General features: G+C 39.5%; 2 protein-coding genes across 2 annotated transcripts; both read left to right on the top strand.

The window, feature by feature from the left end:
- On the top strand, nt 1–5,324 carry LOC139474244 (sialate O-acetylesterase-like). The gene is made up of 9 exons (XM_071257170.1): nt 1–163; nt 831–1,162; nt 1,439–1,580; nt 2,029–2,191; nt 2,341–2,426; nt 2,644–2,774; nt 3,303–3,460; nt 3,728–3,920; nt 4,901–5,324. Exons 1-9 carry the CDS (start codon nt 127–129, stop codon nt 5,150–5,152), a joined length of 1,494 nt encoding a protein of 497 aa, XP_071113271.1. The 5' UTR covers nt 1–126; the 3' UTR covers nt 5,153–5,324.
- A 7,852-nt stretch (nt 5,325–13,176) lies between these two features.
- LOC139474246 (sialate O-acetylesterase-like) lies at nt 13,177–20,532 on the top strand. Its single transcript, XM_071257172.1, has 9 exons — nt 13,177–13,269; nt 15,425–15,756; nt 15,958–16,102; nt 17,309–17,471; nt 18,281–18,366; nt 18,599–18,729; nt 19,217–19,374; nt 19,612–19,804; nt 20,264–20,532. Exons 1-9 carry the CDS (start codon nt 13,233–13,235, stop codon nt 20,513–20,515), a joined length of 1,497 nt encoding a protein of 498 aa, XP_071113273.1. The 5' UTR covers nt 13,177–13,232; the 3' UTR covers nt 20,516–20,532.
- Nucleotides 20,533–26,450: the final 5,918 nt, after the last annotated feature.

The following is a 26,450-nucleotide window of genomic DNA, read 5'->3' as shown; positions in this document are numbered from 1 at the left end:
TAAGATCCTGCTTATCAACGGAAATTCCACAGCTGACTCTTCACATGAACGGCCTCGTTTAATACAGTTTATATTCAAGCTTTAGTCATTGTGGTCAGTTCGAACGGATTTGAGGAAAACCAGGAGATGCAACAGCTTCTTATTTTAGCCGTGTTCTTGGCAGGTAAGGGATTATCAATTCGATCCTTGGGGTTATGTTTATATTGCATATTGTTGTTTTTTGTGAAAACTGATAACAACTTCATAATTGAATTTGCAATAAATAAATGTGAGTGAATGTTATTTTACGCCTCAACCAGCAACTAAACAGCTGAAACAGATTGTGGACAGTTGGTTCACAGCAACAAGGTGGGTCATCGGGGCACCATCACACACACGTAAACACCCGAAGGGATGCTTTATTTTAAACATGCACATTGTTAAAAAGGACATACTTTCGCAAACTATGTATGCAAACATCGTAAAATATGACACAGACATATGTCAAGTTGCAGCATAAAAGTTTCACTTATTGCAACGGGACTGTGGTAATTTTTTTATAGGGTCTCCCCGGGGTTTACAAATTTGATTAATATATAATGTTTTTTTCAAGACAAAACCGATGTTTCTGATCTTATACCTTTAGAGTTGGGTATAGTTTATATTCCAACCGTCTTTCTTATAGTTTTGTTTTAACTGGGACTTTTGAGCTTTTTCGACCGAGTTTGTTTGGTGATGGTGGCAGTAAGGGAGCTGTAACTATTAATCCAGTCATGCCATTTCTAATACCTTCACACATTGTGGATCCTTCCTTTATTACAAGGCAATAATGGAATACCCTGTGTTTGTAGGAACCAATGCTGCACTGCAGTTTGCCTCCTACTACCAGGACCACATGGTTCTACAGAGAGGTCCTCAGCGGGCTGTCATCTGGGGACATGCCACCAAAATAGGGGACACTGTCACAGTGGCCGTCGTAGGTCATGGCTCAGTCACCGGAAGTGTCACCAGAGATGCTGCAGGGCATGGGATGTGGAAGGTCAAGCTTCCGGCTATGACGGCCAAGGGTCCTTTCACCGTGTCCGCCAGATCGAGTGAGGGGACAGTGACAATCACGGATGTCCTCTTCGGGGATGTCTGGCTGTGTGGAGGGCAAAGTAACATGGAGTTTCCAGCTGGGCATGTAAGGCAACTCTCCCCATCCTTCATTCACTCAAAGAGGAATTCTGTGAGGGTTAATGAGCTAAAATATTGAATACTCCAAATTTGATCATGAGTAAAACGACGGTTTTAAACCTTCAATCCTTTCCAGAGTGTCAACCGTATTATTGTTTTGTACCTTAAAATGACTAAACTGAGAAAAGTGTATACTTGATTAGAAAACAAAGAGTGACCTGATCCCAATAAGGAACGCAGAGTGGGGTTGGGTGTTGGTTTATGTAGGTGTTTGTAATTACAGGTTCTAAATGGCACTTCTGAACTAGCAGCATCTCTGAAGTACGTTGACATACGGGTCATGCGAGTAAACCACGCCCAGTCGGCAACACCCCTCACAGAACTTGGAGCAAATGGACTAACTAAGTGGCAGGCACCGACAATAGGTACCCAGTAACTGTAATGAGCTTTGCTACTTATATGACTAAGATTACATAAATATAAAATCTTTGTTTGTTTGTTGTTTAACGCTGCACTAAGCAATATTCCATCTATATGACGGTGGGCTGTAAATAATCAAGTCTGGACCAAACAATCCTGTGATATCATGAGCATCGATCCACGCAACCGGGATACGATGACATTTATCAATCAAGTCATCCAATCGTATTAGTCAACTCTTCCGACAAGCATGGGTTGCTAAAGACCAATTCTAGCCCGGATCATTAAATGCTACAGTTTATTTCTGTATTACTGATAATTGTCACCTTACCAGCTGATAAATGAAGAATATTTTTGTGTACTTTTGTTTTCAAAGAACATTGGGACCTCACATTATTTGGTAACTGCCTCATTCGATATACGACTACATAGGGAATGCAATATCTTTTTCAGCTGGCATCAGCTCTTTCTCGGCTGTGTGTTGGTTCTTCGGGGAGTACCTCTACACCGACAGAAAGTATCCTATTGGTTTGATCGAGTCCAACTGGGGAGGTACGCCAATCCAGGCTTGGTCTTCTCCTGATGCTCTTGCTGCCTGCTCCCATCATACAAAACGGTAGGAATTACATTGCTTGATAACATCCCCTTATTCCACTTTATGTATCTTACATTGTTTAAATGTTTAGAATATGCATATGTGTGTCACGACTGTAATTGTAAATGCTGTAGCCTGAATTACTAAATAGTTTCCAAATTGTTTCACAGAGGTCCAGGCGCCAATTCTGTTCTCTGGAACCCAATGATTATCCCTCTTCTTGACCTTACCATATATGGAGCCATATGGTACCAAGGTATCATCTAATAAGTGTCTTAATATTTTGGTAGGATATCCGTTGAGCATCTAAACACATGTACTTAATATTCTACACGATATGGTTACACAACTATTAATGTCATATCTGATTTGATAACCATCATAACTGTTAGGCAATTTCATATTCCTATAAACAGGGATCTAAGACGACCAACAGGTTATTTTGCTTCTGATAGTCTACATTTTCGTTTCAGGTGAGGCTAACCGCAACAATTATGATCAATATTCATGTCAGTTCCAGGCAATGATCAGCGACTGGCGGCAGAAGTTCCATAAGGCATCATTAGGAGAAACGAGCGCTACCTTCCCATTTGGTTTCGTTCAGGTGCATTGTTAATAATAATATTGTGCATTCTCTTTGAAATGATGTTACATCATTTACCATAGATGCTACCCGTGATCATTGTAATTTACCATAGATGCTACCCGTGATCATTGTAATTTACCATAGATGCTACCCGTGATCATTGTAATTTACCATAGATGCTACCCGTGATCATTGTAATTTACCATAGATGCTACCCGTGATCATTGTAATTTACCATAGATGCTACCCGTGATCATTGTAATTTACCATAGATGCTACCCGTGATCATTGTAATTTACCATAGATGCTACCCGTGATCATTGTAATTTACCTTCAGATAGGATAAGTTGAGTAATATTGAGTTAGACGTATACATTACTGAGAAGAGCAATCAGAGGCCAGGAAAGCTTGATAATGATCAGTAACCATAAATGTCATTGTAAAAAGTTGCACATATTTTGCGCTCTCTACAATTTAGAGCAAGTATAGACTTATTGATACAAATGCCAGGAATGCCTGTGTTGACATGAGTTGCTGCTTTTTTAGCTGGCCGGGTTTCGTCAGAGTGCTACAACTATCGGAGGTTTCCCTGGACTTAGATGGGCCCAGACAGCGAACCATGGCACCGTTCCTAATCAGGATCTCCAGAATGTCTTCATGGCGGTTGCTATGGATCTACCTGACTACCATTCCCCATACGGAGTGTGCGTAACAGTTAATTAGCTTTCATCTATTCGCCAACGGTAAAGCAATCCCGAGGAAACTAGGTTCATGATTGTTTTGAATAAATCGATAATAAACAATAAGAAGATGAAATGATTCAATAATCTGACATGTAGAATATGTGTGAATTTTGCAATTCTTCATAAATACTTCTATTTGCTTCGTTGTTAAGACAAATGTCAGTACCGTATATACCATTCATTTGGTTCCTAGTCTATATGACCATGTGAATATTTTTCCTATATTAGCATCCATCCCCGGTACAAGCAAGACGTTGCTAGGCGACTGGTTCAGGCTGCACGAGCAGTAGCTTACAAGGAACAAGGTGTTATGTACCAGGGTCCTTTTCCAAAGACTGTAGCAGAGAATACAGCCCACCACACAATCAACATCATCTATAATTATGGCCCCATAATGGTCAACTCTAACAATGGATTCGAGGTAGGTTACAAGCGCTTCAACATAAATGTCCACATAAATGTGGATTACAGAAGCCAGTGCAATGTTAGATAACACTTAGGCAAAATGCATAAATCCGCGTAGCTACGCAACGTGTGCACACGGGTGGAACATTTATACATCCATAAATGCAACAAATATTGAAGTCAATTCTTAATATAAATCTGTCAACAATATTAGCTTCACAGACTGCATATTTAAATATCAACACATAAAAAATCCTGCAGAAAACAGTACGAAATTTGCAGCAGCATTCAGCGTGATAATGAAACACAGCCAATCAGTGGTGTGCGTAGAGTAATATCTTTGGCAAAAACAAATTCTTGGTTAGCAAATGAGATGAATCAACACTTATCAGAACAATTTTCATCGAGGTGACTATTTCATAAAACATAACGACACACATCAAGATGTACATATATACCTCATGTCTGTGTATTTGTATTATACTGTGGGGATTCCATGTTACCTTAGGTCCCAGACAACCTATGCTGGTCGTAAAAGTGGAATATATTGATCGGGTTGATCGATGTCTTGGCTGATTGTTTGTCATCGTACCCCGACGGCTGGATCGTTGCTCATAATATCTGTCACTGGAATGTCCAGTCCAGACTCGATGATTTACGGGCCGCCGTCATTATAGCTGCAATTTTGCTGAGTGCGTCGTGAAATAATAAACACTCCGTGTGGGCTTTCTGTACGGGTGCTCCAGAAAATATACCGCGACTCATGATTGTGCTGCAATGCGCACGATTGGTGATAACATTGATATTGAAATATACAACTGTATGCATTCAAGTTTTCATATATGCAAAGTTCGTTAAATTAACGAAACAAAAGTTGTATGAGTTAAAGAAAGACAATTGTTCCAGAAATGCTTACACTGTGGAGGATGTCGATAAAAAATATCCATGACATCTATCCTCCAAACTCCTCTGAATGAAATGATTCTGAATTTGTAGGTCTGTTGTTCAGCTGATGCAACCTGTGGCCCTCTAGATACTTGGGTAGCTGCACCGATCCAATCCCACCAAGACAACCAGGTAGTTCTCTCTACAACATCCTGTACTCGCAAGGTTGTGGGTGTGCGGTACGCCTGGAGAGAGAGCCCCTGTGACTACAAGAAGTGCGCCATATATGGGAAGGATACCTCACTTCCGGCTCCCCCATTCTTACATACCGACAACTTCGGATCTGGACCTATAATTGGTTAATAAATCCGATGAAGAGTTGAACTAGCTAATTCATTTTTCAAGCAAATTGTTCGTTTTGATGTGTAGTGGGGGCAAAGAAGGGATAGGAGTATGGGAAAAGGTTTTGGGCAGAAAGTAATTACAAGTGATCAGGCATTAACTTACCATATGTGAATAAAGTTCAGTGTTATTATTATTGTTGTTGTTTTTGTTGTTGTTATTATCATTATTGATAATAATAATTACTAGTAAACCTGATATTACGTTTACTTAAATAAGCTTTAGTTTCAACAGAAAACACCGTAAACGAAACATTTACTTCTTTCTCGGTGCATTGTGATTCACGGTATCATTGTAGATCAATGAATTATTATTTAAAGTAGCATTCATGTCAATTGATGATTCAATTTCTGCACAAAAGATTATTATCAGAGCAGTTGAAATGATTACGTCCAATGATGTAAGTTATAATTTCTTTGGGAAAAGAACGGTGACTTTATTCTGAGGAGAGTATGGTGAATCAGATATTCCTAAACTGCATTTTCGTCTTTATTTTGTGCCGCACCAAACACCACATTCTGATGTGATGTGACATTGTTTTGTATTCGGCCCATGATTGGAGTGAGAACCTTCAGTCCACGGAACACTCGAACTAACCACACAACGTAAGAACCAGGATCAAACAGTTCGTTACAGTTCTAACGCAAGGCCTTTCAAGACAGAAATAGCGAGCCCACACGTACAGCATTAGCCGTAATTGGAGGCTGCATAACATGAAAACTCCTGACAGCAGGTCCTATTTGTCAATCATTGAAAATCCTGAGACGACGTTAGATCAAGCAGACGTCTATATGGCCAATGTTACACATCAACATGGGTAGCTTTACCTGATTGTGTTCGTATAGATCCTAAAAGGATATTACATGATATGATATTATTCTATAATTGTAGTCGGGGTTACTTCAGCCATTCAGCATGCTATCATCAAGGTGCAAGGTTTACCACATTTGTGAACGTGTAGGTGGCCCTTCAGCATTATATAGACGTAAATTGTGTACCATTATCTTATGTCATATCTTCTAATTAAGACTAAAGTGATTGTCGATCATTTTGTGGGATAGTCATTACTTTATAAATAATGAGACCTCGGTACATGAATGTTCCAAAAGCTCTCTGAGGCATGATGCGAAACAGTTATATGCATGAATACAATAATCCACCAATTAATATTTTTAGGCAAATATGTAAAAATCCCTTTTAACATTAATCATTATGTAAACTTAACAAATGTCATACATAAGAATACAAGTATTGTACATTGAAGGTAATGGTTGTTAAAGATGGACATCGAGGATTAAGCATACATTACATATCTATGGATTCGGATTTGTTTAAACATATTTTAGGTGTTGATCCCTTTATCCACATAGTCAACTATTTGAAACATGGACGTGCTCTTGCTCTGGTGATCTTGCTCGGGCCGCCGTCATTATAGCTGCAATTTTGCTGAGTGCGTCGTGAAATAATAAACACTCCGTGTGGGCTTTCTGTACGGGTGCTCCAGAAAATATACCGCGACTCATGATTGTGCTGCAATGCGCACGATTGGTGATAACATTGATATTGAAATATACAACTGTATGCATTCAAGTTTTCATATATGCAAAGTTCGTTAAATTAACGAAACAAAAGTTGTATGAGTTAAAGAAAGACAATTGTTCCAGAAATGCTTACACTGTGGAGGATGTCGATAAAAAATATCCATGACATCTATCCTCCAAACTCCTCTGAATGAAATGATTCTGAATTTGTAGGTCTGTTGTTCAGCTGATGCAACCTGTGGCCCTCTAGATACTTGGGTAGCTGCACCGATCCAATCCCACCAAGACAACCAGGTAGTTCTCTCTACAACATCCTGTACTCGCAAGGTTGTGGGTGTGCGGTACGCCTGGAGAGAGAGCCCCTGTGACTACAAGAAGTGCGCCATATATGGGAAGGATACCTCACTTCCGGCTCCCCCATTCTTACATACCGACAACTTCGGATCTGGACCTATAATTGGTTAATAAATCCGATGAAGAGTTGAACTAGCTAATTCATTTTTCAAGCAAATTGTTCGTTTTGATGTGTAGTGGGGGCAAAGAAGGGATAGGAGTATGGGAAAAGGTTTTGGGCAGAAAGTAATTACAAGTGATCAGGCATTAACTTACCATATGTGAATAAAGTTCAGTGTTATTATTATTGTTGTTGTTTTTGTTGTTGTTATTATCATTATTGATAATAATAATTACTAGTAAACCTGATATTACGTTTACTTAAATAAGCTTTAGTTTCAACAGAAAACACCGTAAACGAAACATTTACTTCTTTCTCGGTGCATTGTGATTCACGGTATCATTGTAGATCAATGAATTATTATTTAAAGTAGCATTCATGTCAATTGATGATTCAATTTCTGCACAAAAGATTATTATCAGAGCAGTTGAAATGATTACGTCCAATGATGTAAGTTATAATTTCTTTGGGAAAAGAACGGTGACTTTATTCTGAGGAGAGTATGGTGAATCAGATATTCCTAAACTGCATTTTCGTCTTTATTTTGTGCCGCACCAAACACCACATTCTGATGTGATGTGACATTGTTTTGTATTCGGCCCATGATTGGAGTGAGAACCTTCAGTCCACGGAACACTCGAACTAACCACACAACGTAAGAACCAGGATCAAACAGTTCGTTACAGTTCTAACGCAAGGCCTTTCAAGACAGAAATAGCGAGCCCACACGTACAGCATTAGCCGTAATTGGAGGCTGCATAACATGAAAACTCCTGACAGCAGGTCCTATTTGTCAATCATTGAAAATCCTGAGACGACGTTAGATCAAGCAGACGTCTATATGGCCAATGTTACACATCAACATGGGTAGCTTTACCTGATTGTGTTCGTATAGATCCTAAAAGGATATTACATGATATGATATTATTCTATAATTGTAGTCGGGGTTACTTCAGCCATTCAGCATGCTATCATCAAGGTGCAAGGTTTACCACATTTGTGAACGTGTAGGTGGCCCTTCAGCATTATATAGACGTAAATTGTGTACCATTATCTTATGTCATATCTTCTAATTAAGACTAAAGTGATTGTCGATCATTTTGTGGGATAGTCATTACTTTATAAATAATGAGACCTCGGTACATGAATGTTCCAAAAGCTCTCTGAGGCATGATGCGAAACAGTTATATGCATGAATACAATAATCCACCAATTAATATTTTTAGGCAAATATGTAAAAATCCCTTTTAACATTAATCATTATGTAAACTTAACAAATGTCATACATAAGAATACAAGTATTGTACATTGAAGGTAATGGTTGTTAAAGATGGACATCGAGGATTAAGCATACATTACATATCTATGGATTCGGATTTGTTTAAACATATTTTAGGTGTTGATCCCTTTATCCACATAGTCAACTATTTGAAACATGGACGTGCTCTTGCTCTGGTGATCTTGCTCGGGCCGCCGTCATTATAGCTGCAATTTTGCTGAGTGCGTCGTGAAATAATAAACACTCCGTGTGGGCTTTCTGTACGGGTGCTCCAGAAAATATACCGCGACTCATGATTGTGCTGCAATGCGCACGATTGGTGATAACATTGATATTGAAATATACAACTGTATGCATTCAAGTTTTCATATATGCAAAGTTCGTTAAATTAACGAAACAAAAGTTGTATGAGTTAAAGAAAGACAATTGTTCCAGAAATGCTTACACTGTGGAGGATGTCGATAAAAAATATCCATGACATCTATCCTCCAAACTCCTCTGAATGAAATGATTCTGAATTTGTAGGTCTGTTGTTCAGCTGATGCAACCTGTGGCCCTCTAGATACTTGGGTAGCTGCACCGATCCAATCCCACCAAGACAACCAGGTAGTTCTCTCTACAACATCCTGTACTCGCAAGGTTGTGGGTGTGCGGTACGCCTGGAGAGAGAGCCCCTGTGACTACAAGAAGTGCGCCATATATGGGAAGGATACCTCACTTCCGGCTCCCCCATTCTTACATACCGACAACTTCGGATCTGGACCTATAATTGGTTAATAAATCCGATGAAGAGTTGAACTAGCTAATTCATTTTTCAAGCAAATTGTTCGTTTTGATGTGTAGTGGGGGCAAAGAAGGGATAGGAGTATGGGAAAAGGTTTTGGGCAGAAAGTAATTACAAGTGATCAGGCATTAACTTACCATATGTGAATAAAGTTCAGTGTTATTATTATTGTTGTTGTTTTTGTTGTTGTTATTATCATTATTGATAATAATAATTACTAGTAAACCTGATATTACGTTTACTTAAATAAGCTTTAGTTTCAACAGAAAACACCGTAAACGAAACATTTACTTCTTTCTCGGTGCATTGTGATTCACGGTATCATTGTAGATCAATGAATTATTATTTAAAGTAGCATTCATGTCAATTGATGATTCAATTTCTGCACAAAAGATTATTATCAGAGCAGTTGAAATGATTACGTCCAATGATGTAAGTTATAATTTCTTTGGGAAAAGAACGGTGACTTTATTCTGAGGAGAGTATGGTGAATCAGATATTCCTAAACTGCATTTTCGTCTTTATTTTGTGCCGCACCAAACACCACATTCTGATGTGATGTGACATTGTTTTGTATTCGGCCCATGATTGGAGTGAGAACCTTCAGTCCACGGAACACTCGAACTAACCAAACAACGTAAGAACCAGGATCAAACAGTTCGTTACAGTTCTAACGCAAGGCCTTTCAAGACAGAAATAGCGAGCCCACACGTACAGCATTAGCCGTAATTGGAGGCTGCATAACATGAAAACTCCTGACAGCAGGTCCTATTTGTCAATCATTGAAAATCCTGAGACGACGTTAGATCAAGCAGACGTCTATATGGCCAATGTTACACATCAACATGGGTAGCTTTACCTGATTGTGTTCGTATAGATCCTAAAAGGATATTACATGATATGATATTATTCTATAATTGTAGTCGGGGTTACTTCAGCCATTCAGCATGCTATCATCAAGGTGCAAGGTTTACCACATTTGTGAACGTGTAGGTGGCCCTTCAGCATTATATAGACGTAAATTGTGTACCATTATCTTATGTCATATCTTCTAATTAAGACTAAAGTGATTGTCGATCATTTTGTGGGATAGTCATTACTTTATAAATAATGAGACCTCGGTACATGAATGTTCCAAAAGCTCTCTGAGGCATGATGCGAAACAGTTATATGCATGAATACAATAATCCACCAATTAATATTTTTAGGCAAATATGTAAAAATCCCTTTTAACATTAATCATTATGTAAACTTAACAAATGTCATACATAAGAATACAAGTATTGTACATTGAAGGTAATGGTTGTTAAAGATGGACATCGAGGATTAAGCATACATTACATATCTATGGATTCGGATTTGTTTAAACATATTTTAGGTGTTGATCCCTTTATCCACATAGTCAACTATTTGAAACATGGACGTGCTCTTGCTCTGGTGATCTGGTTCTCATAAACTACGAATAGAAAGTGGCAGGTATTTTGAGTGAGTTGGGTTTAACGCCGATTTTAACAGTATTTCAGTTATATCGCGGCGTGTCAGCTTAATGTGGGACGAAGGCCCGACGTGATGCAGGTCTCAAGACGTTGACCATTTCAGTGAAACCCACGAGCACGAGTATGATGCTGACAAACCTAGAAACATAATCGGGGCGAACCGGGATTCGAACAATTATAGGTTTCTGGCGTGCCCAAGGGATGCAACTTTGCACAGCGAATCGCGGCGCCTTATACCCAGGTATTTTGAAAAAGCTGATTCTGTAATATCTGTAAACAGCCTGATATAGAAGATGAATATCATGTCTTACTGATGTTTGTAAAAGAATGTCAAGCATTGCGACGTTTGTAAATTCCTTTAAATATTTATTGACATCCAACAATCCACAGATTTAAAATACTTATGCAATCATCAAATGCATCCATCTTCAAACATTTTTCAGTCTCTATATATAAAGTTCTGTTAGTGAGACAGTCTTCATTTGTATTTATAACATATTTTCTCACTCTGGACTTATCGATATACAACCTGGGCCTTTGGCCGATAGTACTTCTGAGTAAAGTACTATTATGATTAATCATTAAGTAAAACTGACAGATGTAATCATAAGAAAACAAAATGTTATGGATGTTTGACTATTACATAAACTAAGAAGCAAAAGAAAACATAGGTTGGCGATAACTAGTGGAAAGTGGGTACTGGGAATATGACTGACCAGGAACAGGTACCCAAAAACATCTCACCCGAACGCGCCACCTTTGACGGCGCTCATGTGGTGACAAAAAAATGGTGAAACAGGTTTCCCGCCTATGGCATAAACTACACATGCATGTTAGCTGTATAAATGCGTTCGTCTGCAGGGTATAACCACACGTGATGAAAGCACACAAAGGAAATTCCACGACTGCCACAGGAGCAGAGAGAGAGAGAGCCATCGGTATGGCCGAAATGGGGGCAACACAGGTCCAATTTTCCAGAAGGTTCGGTTGTACACCATTGACAGTTGCTGCGCTGATTCAACGGTACAAGGCAGACAGGGAGAACACAGGACAGGCCTAGAACCGGACGACCCCGAGTGACAACACCACTGGAAGACGGTCAGATACGGTTCATTCACCTGCTAAATAGATTCGTAACGGCGACGGCGACGGCGACGGCGACGGCGACGGTAGCAACAGCGATGTGACATCCAATTAGCCAACGTACAGTACTACGACGACTTCGTGCTGCTGGAATCCGAGCGTATCGTCCTTTCCGAGGAATGGTACTGACTGCTCAACATCGACGCCAGAGACTGCGATGGGCGAGGCAGGTTCGACGCTGGCAAGTTAGAAATTGGCGTCGAGTGCTGTTTACTGATAACAGTCGGTTTAACTTGTTTCGAAATGACGGCAGAGAACGAGTTTATCGACGCAGAGGGGAATGTTTGACTCCGGCGTGTATTCGAGAGGTCCTTTTTTTCGACGGGGGAGGTGTCATGGTGTGGGGCGGTATTTGTGGAGATCAGAAGACTGATTTGGTGCTTATACAGGGAAACCTGAACGCTTTGCAGTACAGAGACCAAGTGTTGCAGCAAGTTGTGCTTCAGTTCTTACAAAACCAACAGCAGGGGACACTGTTTCAACACGACAATGTCAGGCCAAATACTGCAAGACTGACTCGGAACTTTCTAATCCAGCAGAATGTTGACGTTTTGCCCTGGCCTGCCCACTTACCCGATATGAATCCCATTGACCATCTTTGGTACCATCTTGACAGACAGATTAGAGCACGCCATCAGCCTCCCGTCAACAGACAAGAATTGCAGCAGGCCCTGAGAGACGAGTTGGCAACGGATTCCAGTCCACGTCATCAGAAGACTGACGTCATCGATGAGGCGGCATATCACAGCATGCATTGAGGCAGCTGGAGGTCATACACGCTATTGAAGGCAACTGTGTCGACAATGAACTTGTAGTGTGTCTGACAATTTTTTGGTGACATTTCAGACAACTTTTGAAAATGAAATTTCTTACCCCACCATTGTTTACCTTGAGCTTACATTACCTGTGATTGCACAATTTCATTCAAACTGTGGTTGATCAATCAGTTGTTACCCCTCCCTAGATTATATTATAATTCACAACAAAACCTCTTCTTGTTATTTTTTTATCGATCATGGAACTCAACCTATACTTTCTTTTGCCGCCAAGTTTATTTTCATAAATAAATACAAAATTGAATCAGAAGGGCAAACATATTTAGAAATAGATTAATACTTGTCTTCCTGTGTAAGAAAGGTGATAGCCATTGACAAATATTGATAAACAAAATCCCAACTAAGAACACAATTTAAGTTCACTTGTATATCTTATATTTAAGGATACGCCCAAAAGTCCTTATCAAACAGAAGTCTTTTTCACACGATTGTGCTGGTATAAAAGAGCATCATAATCCTCCCTTGGTCATTGTGGGTCAACCACAAGGGTTTGGAACCAAAACGTGCGATGTTGCAAGTTCTTATTGTGGCCGTTGTCTTGGCAGGTAAGAGTTGCAGCAATGTGAATGTTTCATTGATATGTTATACACAGTGGCTTAATGAATGCTGGTAGTATATAAATGCCGACTAGTCAACTTCCCATAAACTGAACAAGCAGTTTCATACATTGATACATTCAGCAATATCACATCTGATTGTCCTCATTACATGAAATCGAGACCAGTCATTTCATTGATGGACAGTATGAGCAGCTGTCCAAGTCCCAGTAATATGAGGATACACAATGCGGCAGGTCATGTCGTGAGTACCCTGTTGATGGTCAGATTGGGTTGCAATATGGTCACATAGACAGTAATTCTGCCATATTGTTATATAGTAATATATAAATAATCGTTCCTGTCAAGGACCCCCAGAAGTGGTCTGATTGGACCGCGGGTCCTTGTTTTCGCATATTGACCTCGTCAAGAGTAATCGTTCGTTTTGTTATTCAATTCAAAATCTTTAAAGCCCTTAAACCTTCCTGTTTCATTACAGTAACCTAGTTGCGAACCATGAAATTTTGGTACCAGACGCCATATTTCTAACAGACAAGTCACTATTCATCACGTGACGAGTCAATATTCGAGGTCAATGTCAGTCCTTGATTTGGGTCTAAATTGAAATGTATTGTTTCGTCACGTGGTACGGTTTGACCAATGGAATTTGCACGATTACAAGAGGTATAGCAAGTATATATATATATATAATATACCCGTGGACGATGGCCCGTGTAACAACCAGTATATCCAATTTATAATTAATGAATATGAATGTGTGCAGATGTGTTGGGCTCCAAGGACACTCTTATGACATTGCACTTAATTAATCCTAGCTTACTGAATGTAATAAGTTAAAATCACTGCATTCAAGAAATATTCATGAAAACACAAACCTGTGTTAGCATTTACTCGAATTTCTTTTGAGGTTTTGGCCCATCGTTCCTAAATATTTTAACGATTCCGAGTGTTCCGAAAACGTGCACCTGAACGTTTGCCATTTGAAATCCACTGATTAACAAACTCGCTTTATATATATAAAAAACTTGGATGTACAGGATGAACTCGCTATCAGAATAAAGAATAATAAGAAGAATGCTTGGTATCTGAGAAATGTTCTGCTCTTCTCCATCTCCACGTTTCTCATCGCAATGTACGTCAGTGACCATAATTAAGCGTTTCCATTGCAGCATTTGGTTTGACGCTGTCCCGGCACTAGCTTGCCAAATCTGATTTGTGTGTGTTAAATAGTACCCTGATGGATGGGTCGATGCTCATGCTTTCAGTCACTGCCTTTGCCTGGTCACAGTGAAGAAGCTGCATTTGTTGCTGACAGCGGCGTTAAACTGAGGAATTTCACCGCCGCATTTGTAACAAGCGTTTCGATGACCACGTTCACGTTAATATCAATATCCTATTCGAGATAGGGCGTGATTTCTGTTGATATCAGAGTAAAGCAAACTGACCGGGTGAACCTCCGTAGTCATGTGGACAAGGCGTCCGATCTTGAATCGGAAAGGCCCTGGGTTTTGTCATGGTTGCTGTTTGGCGGCTTCGTGTGAAACAAGGCTATAACTACATGTAGTCTTTCATCATCGTGTAATAACATCTCGTGCGGGCGGGACTATGTTTTTGCGTCAGCTTGTCACTCGAATGAAGCCTCGGTAGCACTGTTCAACTGTACGATGCGAGGTCTACTCTGCTCCCAGACAGATAATCTATTCCAATTAGACACGAAAACCAGAGATTCATAGACACACATGGTCGGTAATCGAAGGTGACACACAAACCCAAACTTGGCCTTCAGAGTTTTCTAATCAGCGGCAGATTTTTACAGATGACTTTTCACACGCGCCCTCATATAAAGATATAGAATCTTGACGTAGACATGGTGGGCCAACTTCAAGGTTGATAGGTTGCATGCTGTTCTCATAACCTTTCTCTTGTATGGCATTTCTTTGTGAGATAACACCCTTCACTCACTCATTTGTAACTATTAGATTATTATCTGTGCGTTTTAATCCTCGTGTGGATGCTGTTAATGTTTTTAATAATCACACGTTGTTCATTGACAAGATATGTGGGGAGTTTTATTTTAAGAAATGTTTATATATTTCATATCCATATTTCAGTTCAATTCCTGTTCAATTCCTTGTGTTTGTAGGTTCCAGTGCTGCCCTGCAGTTTGCCTCCTACTACCAGGACCACATGGTTCTACAGAGAGGTCCTCAGCGGGCTGTCATCTGGGGACATGCCACCAAAATTGGGGACACTGTCACAGTGGCCGTCGTAGGTCATGGCTCAGCCACCGGAAGTGTTTTCAGAGATTCTGCAGGACATGGGATGTGGAAGGTCAAGCTTCCGGTTATGACGGCCAAGGGTCCTTTCACCGTGTCCGCCAGATCGAGTGAGGGGACGGTGACCATCACAGATGTCCTCTTCGGGGATGTCTGGCTGTGTGGAGGGCAAAGTAACATGGAGTTTCCACTTGGACATGTCAGTAACATTTACTGTTTACACTCGTTATCGGAACACAACACACATAATTAATGTAACATTTTAATCAATTTGGAATGTGTGCAGTTGGTTTCGAAACACCAAACGGTCGTTTGTCAGACTTGTCTTACATATCAAGAAACAACCTGACAAATACATCTCTTCTCAAACATAAATGTATATCTCTTGTAACCAATTCAGGTATTTAATTCCACTGCTGAAATAGCAGCATCACTGAAGTATGGCGACATTCGGATCATGCGAGTTGGTAACCATCAGTCGACAACGCCTTTCACAGAATTTCAGGCAAACGGAATATCTGTAAAGTGGACAAGACCAACCAAAGGTGTGCAAACATAAGTAATACTTTGAAAGTTTAAAGAACGGTTTCCACCACGGACATGTTTGTTCCAGTACATCGTATGTTTGCATCCCTGCTTGTGAACTGTTCCAGGGAACATTGTTCCGCACTTCGGTGTGGGTTGTATCCGTCATGCGTGCCAGAAACCAAGATTAGACCACATGAAATTTTTTTTTAGATTTCTCATCATAATACATTTGCTTGTGATAAACGTCTAAGACCTCCAGGCTTTCCTCCACATTATGATGACATGCCACGACATAATTATATACTTAAATGGTAGTGTTCCAAGCAGCGTAAAACCCAACTCACAAGCTATTCTACCATGGTTTTGGAAAATATACGATTCTGATAACTATACAAAGGTTTCAAATTACAATGACCACCTCTAACTGAAACCATTGTATTTGACGACCGCATCACAAAAGAAGCTAAATATTGATACAAAAGAAATTCTTTCTTAATCATTGTCCGTAATCTTTTTGAAATATTGATGTACAATAAATGGTTACAAAAAGCAGTATTAGAGTTACTTCACTAATCAATCGACCGAGAAAGTGTATTTCACATTTTAGTGTTCGAAATTTGGCGCCTTTCTAAGTCTGAGTGATCCCTTATCTTTGTGTCACTATGAGCTATGTTTTCTTTACGTGTGCCCACTTACGGAGTAGGTGTGATCCACTGTCACTGCGCCTCACATATGCGAGTGAGGTATGATGTCTGAAGGATTGACAACCCACTCATAACATCGGGATGCCACATCACTCAATACCATCTTGCGTGAATCGGTTTCATGACACTGGTCAACTTTCCGGCCAACTCAGATTAACTAGCTTCGGAGAGAAGCTGTCTATTGTTTGGTAATCGAGGTGTCATCTCAAAACGGCAACTCGCAAAAGTTTCTCGTCGCAGTATTGTCTTTGGTGTGGTATTCGCAATATTTTAACGGCGCAGAAATAAAGCTGTTTACAGTATTTTTGCTTATCGCAAAGAGATTCTGTTTAACAGTGTTACGGTAGAAGGGAATGGAGATAAACATACTTTTTAAATGTAGAACTAGTTTATCTGGGCCAAATTTAATATAGGAAATAAATAACTAATAAGCTAAATAACTGTTCGGTCTTATTTGAGTACATTAAGAACTGCACACTGCAATGTTTGAAAAATAATAACATAAATTACACTGCATAGGTGCTGTCACCTATTTTTCTGCTGTGTGCTGGTTCTTCGGCGAGAATATCCAAGCTGACAGAAAGTATCCGATTGGTTTGATCGAGTCCAACTGGGGAGGTACGCCTATCGAAGCCTGGTCCTCTCCCGATGCCTTATCAGCCTGCTCCCATCACAGAAAACGGTAACAATTGCATTCCCGAGATGATGATGATGATGATGATGATGATTATTATTATTATTATTATTATGATGATGATGATGATGATGATGATGGTGATGATGATGATGATGATGATGATGATGATGATGATGATGTACAAATAAAAATTAAAAAATGCAACAAAGAGGGTGTGGGTGATCCTGGCACAGTCAGGCTGGTTAGGCTCATCATCAGCTCAGGGTCCTTGCCCCCTCTACACGCAGCCCAGACAGTGAATGGGACTTCTCCCAGGAAGCGCTGCCTAGTCAAACCCACCCAGAATTTTTGAAGAATGTGAAGACTCCCCAACACTGCAGCCTTCTGCATTATCCAGATTGTCAGAAGGGCTGTATTCCAGGTAGCAAACCCGGATACTCTCCCAATGTCTGGCAACGGATTGGGAGGTACCAATCCTAAGGCATCGAGAACAATGGGGAGTCGGACAACTTGGTACTTGGGATTCAAGCGTGACATTTCGAAAGCGAGGTCCGCATATTTGCCATGTTTTTCCTCAATCTTGTCAATCATATTTGTGTCAAAGGGGACAGAAAATTCAATGATATAAATGATTTCATTGGATTTATCAAAAAGGACAAATTCAGGTTTGTTGGCCTGGATACGTCTGAGGCTGTAAATGGGCCTATTCCAAAGAATTTTTTTTATATTATTATTATTATTATTATTATTATTATTATTCTGTTTTGCTCATTTAAATGTGCATAGGCGTTTCAGGAGAGATATGTGTACACAAATGGCGTTAAAAAGAAAATAGTCCCTAAATTGTTTTACAGAGGTCCAGTCGCACATTCTGTTCTCTGGAACCCAATGATCAAACCTCTCCTTGGCCTTACCATATATGGAGCCATCTGGTACCAAGGTATAAATCTTAAAACTGTCTCAATATGTTATTAAGTTATCCTCAATACACCAAGTTAATGTTAATGCATCATCAATGTATATGTACCATCTAATCCATACCTACATTGTCTGGGTTCATCTCTTTTACGGGACTTGTGCCCCTTCACGTACACATCTATACCTTGTTATCCATCGCATATTTCTATTACATAACATATAAATATGTTTGGTGCAACTTTTTTTTGTTTCAGGTGAAAATAACGCCTGGCGACCTGAACCGTATTCATGTCAGTTCCAGGCATTGATCAACGACTGGCGACACAAGTTTAACAAGGAATCTTTGGGAGAAACGAGCGCTACCTTCCCATTTGGTTTCGTCCAGGTGCTTCATCAGAAATCGTGTATTTCACTTTTTAATCATACCAGTTGTGCCAATTTTTCATTACGCAAACTTTATCTGAAGTGGTTCAGTGGGCTCACCAAGTGGTGAGTTCCAATCCCAACACAGGTACATTTTGTTATATGAGTTACATTTGGTTAGAATTGGTCCTTGGCAACTTATGTTTGTCGTAAGAGGTGACTAACGGGATCGGGTGGTAAGGCTCACTGACTTGGTTGATGAATTTCATCGTATCCCAGTTGCTGAGATCGATGGTCATGACGTCAAACACTGGACTGTCTGATCAAGACACGATTATTTACAGACCGCCGTCACATAGCTTGACTGTTCATTATCATTATCACTAAGCAGGGATTACATCAAATCAAATTAAGCACAATTAACCATTGAGAGTACAGTTAATTAGAATGTGTCAAAATTATCAATAATATGCTAGGAAAGTATAATGACATGAGTTGCTGCTTTTTAGCTGGCTGCGTATCGTCAGAGTGCTACAACTATCGGAGGCTTCCCTGGACTTAGATGGGCCCAGACAGCGAACCATGGCACCGTTCCTAATCAGGATCTTAAGAATGTCTTCATGGCGGTTGCTATGGATCTACCTGACTTCAGTTCGCCATACGGATCGTGCGTAACAGTTAATTAGCTTTCATTTATGCGCCAATTCTAAATAAACCGATTTTTAAATCATTCAGAAGACAAACTGAAATAAACAGCTATCTGATATACAGAATCTCTGCATAGCTTACAATCCGATTAAAGTCCGGCAGAAAGTTATATTTTTTGGTTGTTTGAAACAGAACACATTTACTTCATAGGCATTATTTCATGGTCAATATAAGCAATATGATTAATCTATATTAGCATCCATCCCCGGTACAAGCAAGATGTTGCTAGGCGACTGGTTCTGGCTGCACGAGGAGTAGCTTACCACGAACAATGGGTTCACTACCAGGGTCCTTATCCTAAGACTGTAACAGACAATACAGCCCACCACACAATCAACATCATCTACAACTATGGCCCCATAAGGGTCAACTCGAACAATGGATTTGAGGTAGGTTTATTTCAGCAAAAATGGTAATGCAATCTACAAATTCCGCAGTCTTTCAGAATCGACTCCCACAAACTAACATTCTTTTAGGGCGGTTTTGAGTGACCTGGCTACAACACAAAGCTCGCCTGTGTTTCAAGATTAAACGCCTGTCGATACGAGTGTTTCCGTAAAATACCCCTGTAAATGTATTTTTATAGTGAAGAGGCCTGGTGGACAGGACCTGTAATGCCAAAGACGTAAGGTTGACTGAACAATCAGTACTGTAATAGCCAATTGTATGCATGAAGCTGTGTTCACCCATACAGATGTTTTCAAATATTAACATGGGCAAAATGAAGAGCATTGTTATGTAGCAAATATTTATTGAATCCCAGATTGACCATTGCTACTGAAATTGTAACGCTTTGCAGTCTGTTACTCCGAAATCCTCTGAAATGACTTATTATTCTGAATTTGTAGGTCTGTTGTTCAGCTGATGCAACCTGTGGCCCTCTAGATACTTGGGTAGCAGCACCGATCCAATCCCACCAAGACAACCAGGTAGTTCTCTCTACAACATCCTGTACTCGCAAGGTTGTGGGTGTGCGGTACGCCTGGAGAGAGAGCCCCTGTGACTACAAGAAGTGCGCCATATATGGGAAGGATACGTCACTTCCGGCTCCCCCATTCTTACACACCAACAATTTCGGATCTGGACCTATTATTGGTTAATAAATCTGATCATGCTTGTCAATTTTTCAAACTAATTGTTCCTCTGGCTATGTTCAGATGGGCTAAGGAAGTTAAGCTTGTGTTTTAAATGGATAAGCCTAATGGCAACATCTGTTTATTGTCAGACATTAACTCAACATATTTGAATCAAGTTCACATGGTTAATGTCGACAAGATTTGTGTCACAACTTGAAGATCGGGTCAGACCAAAAGACGTTAAAGGACGGTCCTTGTTATTACCCTGTCTGGCGCTCGGCATTAAGGGGCCAAAACAAGGACTGCTCTGCTCGGAGTCAGTACATGGGGCTAGCACTTTTAAATCGGCATCAGTCCGGACTAGTACAAGGAACCACACGCACACACACACACACATGCGTGCATGTACGTCGCAAAGGCCGTAGTTAACGACAGAGGGGGGGGGGGCAAATATTTGTACAAGTCCCCAACTTGTATTTTCATGATTTAAATAAAATAGTCGGCCTGTCCTGTCATACCGTTAAGAAGTGCAGTCAGATGTACACACAGCGACAAAACGATACAAGGTAACAATTCAAATATATTTCGGCAGAAATCCAACTATTTTAATTTGAGGAAAAGGTTTCAAGCCGCAGTTTCAAGTCCAAGACTTATAAAATGTCTTAGCTACGTCACAGTTAGACACTGATTTTCAGTATATTGGACCTCATCTTTTAATAATGATAGCAATTATCCCTGTAGTTTATCCAAATTCTCGATGGTTAATTCTGACTCGATCGCCGAATGACAAGGGCGACGCCATGTTTGTTTGTAAACATTGAAAGTAGTCCCTACTTGACCTTTGATATTTGCATCTCTATCCGCATATGACCCCAACGGATATCGTATTTATCCGTTGGCTTTATCCTGCCGGTAAACCTACCCATTATATGATAAATGTATTTATTTGTAAACTGCATTTTCTGGTGATGTGACGTAGTTTTGTATTCGGCCCATGATTGGAGTGAGAACCTTCAGTCCACGGAACACTCGAACTAACCTCACAACGTAAGAACTAGGATGAAACAGTTCGTTACAGTTCCAACCAAATGCCTTTACTGTTGATATATGAATAATCACATGTTGGTACATGCATGTTCAAAAAGGTATCATACACTAGTGTACACGAAAACATTAATCCACCAATAAATATGTTTGGGAAAACGAGTAAAAATAAGTTTTAAAATGAATCATTATGTAAAATTAAATTATTTTGTGACTCTTATACATTTCAATTATGTGTACTAAATTTTATCACAAGGGCAAACATATTTAGATAAATATGTTATCGCTACATGTGGATATCCCAAATCCTTACTAGCAGTTCCTTATATATAATTAAGTCCAAAAGTGCTTAATAACAGAAGTCTTTTCACACGATTGTGCTGGGATAAAAGAGCATCATAATCATCTGTTAGTCATTGTTGGTCAACAAGAAGGATTTGGAGCCAAAACTGGAGATGGTGCATGTTCTTATTGTGGCCGTCTTCCTGGCAAGTAAGAGGTGTAGGAATGTGAATATTTCATTGGTATGATATACACAGTGACTTAATGAATGCAAACAGATTATTCCTATTACTTGAACATGCAGTTTAATGCAGATACATATATTGAGTATATTCAGCAATATCACATCTGACCGGACATATTGCAAGAAGTCATGACAAGTGAACTCATTGCTTGATAGTATGAGCAGCTATCCACGTCGCCAAAATGACGATACACAATAAGCTAGGTCATATGTCGTGATTAACCTGCTGACGTTCGGGGTCAGAGTAATACCGAAATACTGTATAATACCTGTCGACAATATACAACTATTATGTTATTATATGTATAATATAACAACTAATACATCACAGTTGTATATTTATAACTGTTATGGGGGTATGAAAACAATATGATTGTCAAACGATTATACAATGGTTCGCCAGGAGCCAAAAAGAGACCGAGGCAAGGGCACTAACTGATTATAAATGAGTGAGTGAGTGAGTTTGATTTTACGCCCCTTTTAGCAATATTCCAGTAATATCACGGCGGGGGACACCAGAACTGTTAATTAAAGTCCAGTTTCCACCCTTGCCGAACTACACTGGAATTCCGGAGTTACATTTTGGCTGGACTAACGACTCTAGTCCAATCAAAACCGCGTAACGACATAGACATCCGGTTCGTAAACAACATGGAATTCAACGTGCAGATATCGGTCGACGGCGGGCTTTGCAAAACATGTGTGCCGCAAACTTAGCGTCGACAGATATTTGCAAATCTTTTCATTTTTTCAATCAAGGTGCTCAAGTGATTTGATGCACTTCGCTGGGTAAGACCTGTTATATTACAATATAGATCTTGCTTACCGATCAGTTCGGCAAGGTCGGAGTTTACACCATCCCTCTAGATAAAGGCAACTGTAAGCTGGTGAATCCACAAAATTGAAATCAACAAGTATACTACGGTTACAACTGTAGTAGGAATAAAACTGTTTTTGATGATGTGGTCTGACCATCTTGTAGGCACAATTATTTTACGCCTTTTCAATCGTCGTCAAGGGTAACGACCTCAGTTATTCATTCAACCAATTATAATTTCGCAAAACAACTTATAGTTTTTCAAAAAACAATACTTAAATGAATGTTATTATTTTTAAAAATATCCTTTAAAATGATACTTTGAGATTTTATTTGATGTGAAATGGAGGACAAGCTTCATGCGTCAACACGTTCAATAAACATGCATGTGTATATGTAGACTGGCCGCGTCACATCTGGACTGACAACAAAAGTAGGTAAAACCAATGTTTTGTTTCACTTCATGCTATTTAATGACATCTACTTGGGTGTCCGATTTCTTTTACATTCGATCTCTGATGAAAAACGTTTGACATGTTTGTAATCACTGCATGGGATCAGAAGTGAGTCACACATTTGTTGAGTGCTGCCTTTGATACGCCATCAGTGATAAGGTTACCAACCACTCCTACAGTCTCTACATGCTTGTGTATGCAAGACCTGTGCTGGCTGTACCAAACTGTCCCTTTTGCTTATGCAGTTGACGCAACTAGAAGGATGTATCCATATGTACAGAGAAGTGCTAGTACAAATGAGTTCAGTATGTTGGCAAGTATTTACCTATTTGGTTTCGTACTTTCAGTGTGTTACATAGGAAGCGTCCGAGTTCATTATGTCCCAGTGTAAACTGGAAAAGGGTTTCTCACTTTCAGCGTTTCAAAACTCCTTGTTTTGCCTTTTAGATGAACTCTGTGTAACATAGTAAGCGTCCGTGTCCATTATGTCCAAGTGTAAACTGGAAGAGGTCTTGCAGGTTGGAGGTTCTGTGGTTGTTGCTGACGTGCTCGCAGTCGTTGATCCAGTGCATCCCATAAATGTTCAATTGGGTTTAATACTTGCTGATAGGGTGTATCACAAATCTCAGGCTAGATTCAAGGAAGAACGATCCACTGCTATACATACGCATTGTGGACAAGGAGTATGTTTATCGAAGGTGGCATTTCAACCAAACTTGGCCTTCAGAGACTTCGTATCAGCGGCTAATCCCACAGCTGACTTTCACATAAGTGTCTTCACAAAAACTTCTCTTGTCAAGTAATAAGCAGTTCCTTGTGAACACCATTCACTTACTCATGCAATTATTGCTGACGATTGGTTCAATAAGTTTACGTTTTAGCTATTAATTACGAATGCTTTGCAAATAGCTCATTTGGCTTAACGCTGTTTATTAGTCACCCTATAGTCACTGTCAATTGCATATATATATGCTCCTATAAAATGTGAAATGAGGCTTCCCTGGAATCAGATCGGCCCAAACAGCTGACCATGGCACCGTTCCTAATCAGGATCTGAAGAATGTCTTCATGGCGTTTTGCTATGGATTTACCAGACTACGAGTCGCATTACGGAAAGTACGTACAGTTACATAACTTTCATTTATGCACTACTGGTGAAAATATATAATTATTGTTCTGCAAATATCGATTGATGGTCGTTCAGAATGTATCAAATGACTCCGAGCCGACCAGTCCGTGTTTTATTCCCTTAATGCCGATCGTGAGCGACAGACAGGGTAACAATAACACGATTAATATAACTGTTACATAACTCATAGTAGTATCAACAATGCTTTACAATCTGATATAATGTGTCTGATACAGTGTCACTAATTTAGTGTGTCTAAGATAGTGCTTGATATAGTTTGTCTGATATCGGGTTTCCGATTTAATGTGTCTAATAGATCTAGAGGGTGTCTGATTCAGTGTGTCTGATGTAGTGTGTCTTTTATAGTGTCTGATTTAGTATGTCTCATAGAGTGTATCTGATATAGGGTGCCTGATTTAGTGCGCTTATTTATTGTTCCTGATACAGGGTGTTTTGATTTTGTGCGTCTGGTATAGCGTGTCTGATGAAGTGTGTCTGACATAGTATGACTCAAAGTGTGTCTGATATACTGTGTCTGATTAAGTGCCTTCTATAGTGTCTGATTTAGTGTGTCTGATATAGTGTCTGATTTGGTGTATGTTGTTGTGTCTCTGATGTAGCTGATGAAGTGTCTCCGATTTAGTGGCTAATATAGGGTTTTTGATTTAGTGTGTCTGATGTAGTGTCTGATTTTGTCTGTCTGATTTAAGTATCTGATTCAGTAGGTCTGTTACAGTGATTCTGATATTGTATTTCTTATATAGTTTGTCTGATGTATGTCTGACATAGTATGTCTGATGTAGTGTGTCTGATACAGAATGTCTGATGTAGTGTCTGATATAGTGTTCTGACATAGTGTGTCTCTGATTTAGTGTCTGGTATAGTGTGTCTAATGTAGTTTCTGGTATAGTGTGTCTGATATAGTGTCTGCTTTAGTGTGTCTGGTATAGTGTGACTGATATAGTGTTTGATTTAGTGAGTCTGGTATAGTGTGTCTGATACAGTGTCTGGTATAGTATGTGTGATGTAGTGTCTGATATAGTGTCTGATATAGTGTGTCTGATTTAGTGTCTGGTATATTATGTCTGACGTAGTGTGTCTGATATATTGTCTGATATAGTGTGTCTGGTATATTGTGTCTGATACAGTGTCTGGTATAGTATGTGTGATGTAGTGTGTCTTATATATTGTCTGATTTAGTGTGTCTGATATAGTGTCTGATTTAGTGTGTCTGATCTTGTGTCTGCTATAGAGTCTGATGTAGAGTGACCACGCATATTGGTCAATAGTTGGCCTGTTTCTGTTTGTTGAGATAGTATTGCTATTTTACGGGAGCTTATAAAATATTCGAGACCAGACAATCCAGTGATTGATATTATGAGCAACGCCAGCAGGGTACGATGGCACGAAATCTATCAAGTCCCCGAGCTTGACTACCCGATCTATTAAGTCGTTTGATACGACCAGCATATATATATAGATAGCTGGGGGCCCTTCTACCCAGAATGTCAGTGAGTTTTGTTTTTTTGTCAGATGTTCACAGGGATCAGAAGGAATTGTTGGAAAACACAAACAAAAGTCTTTCATAATCAATCATGAAACTAATATTAGTACAATATTTCAAAATAATTATAAGGAGGGCCCAGAATCATTCCCCTTATAGCACGTGAATTCATATTTCAATTGGTTGGTCTTGTATATGCAGTATCCAATATGCAATCTGGTATAATACAGTGTATCAATTTGTACATGCATGTGGGAATCAAACATGAAACATTATTTCCATTAATAAACGTGCTTGCAACTTGTGCTTTCTTTTATCGTAATAAAACATAATCATTGTTGTTTTCAAACTTCTAATTTCCACTGTCAATATAATAAAAATAATATGAAGTGTTCCGTCTCGAAACATTGTCCGTTTGAAAAGATAAAGTGCGAGTTCACTCGGTGATAAGTAAAGGACGAGTTACCTCCCTTCCTTAAGCAAA

This window comes from Haliotis cracherodii, unplaced genomic scaffold (assembly GCF_022045235.1).
Source record: "Haliotis cracherodii isolate W230 unplaced genomic scaffold, xgHalCrac1.p SCAF_3, whole genome shotgun sequence".
NCBI classification, from domain to species: domain Eukaryota; kingdom Metazoa; phylum Mollusca; class Gastropoda; order Lepetellida; family Haliotidae; genus Haliotis; species Haliotis cracherodii.
The sequence above is the reverse complement of the archived record's forward strand: the minus strand, read 5'-3'. Positions and strand labels throughout refer to the sequence as shown.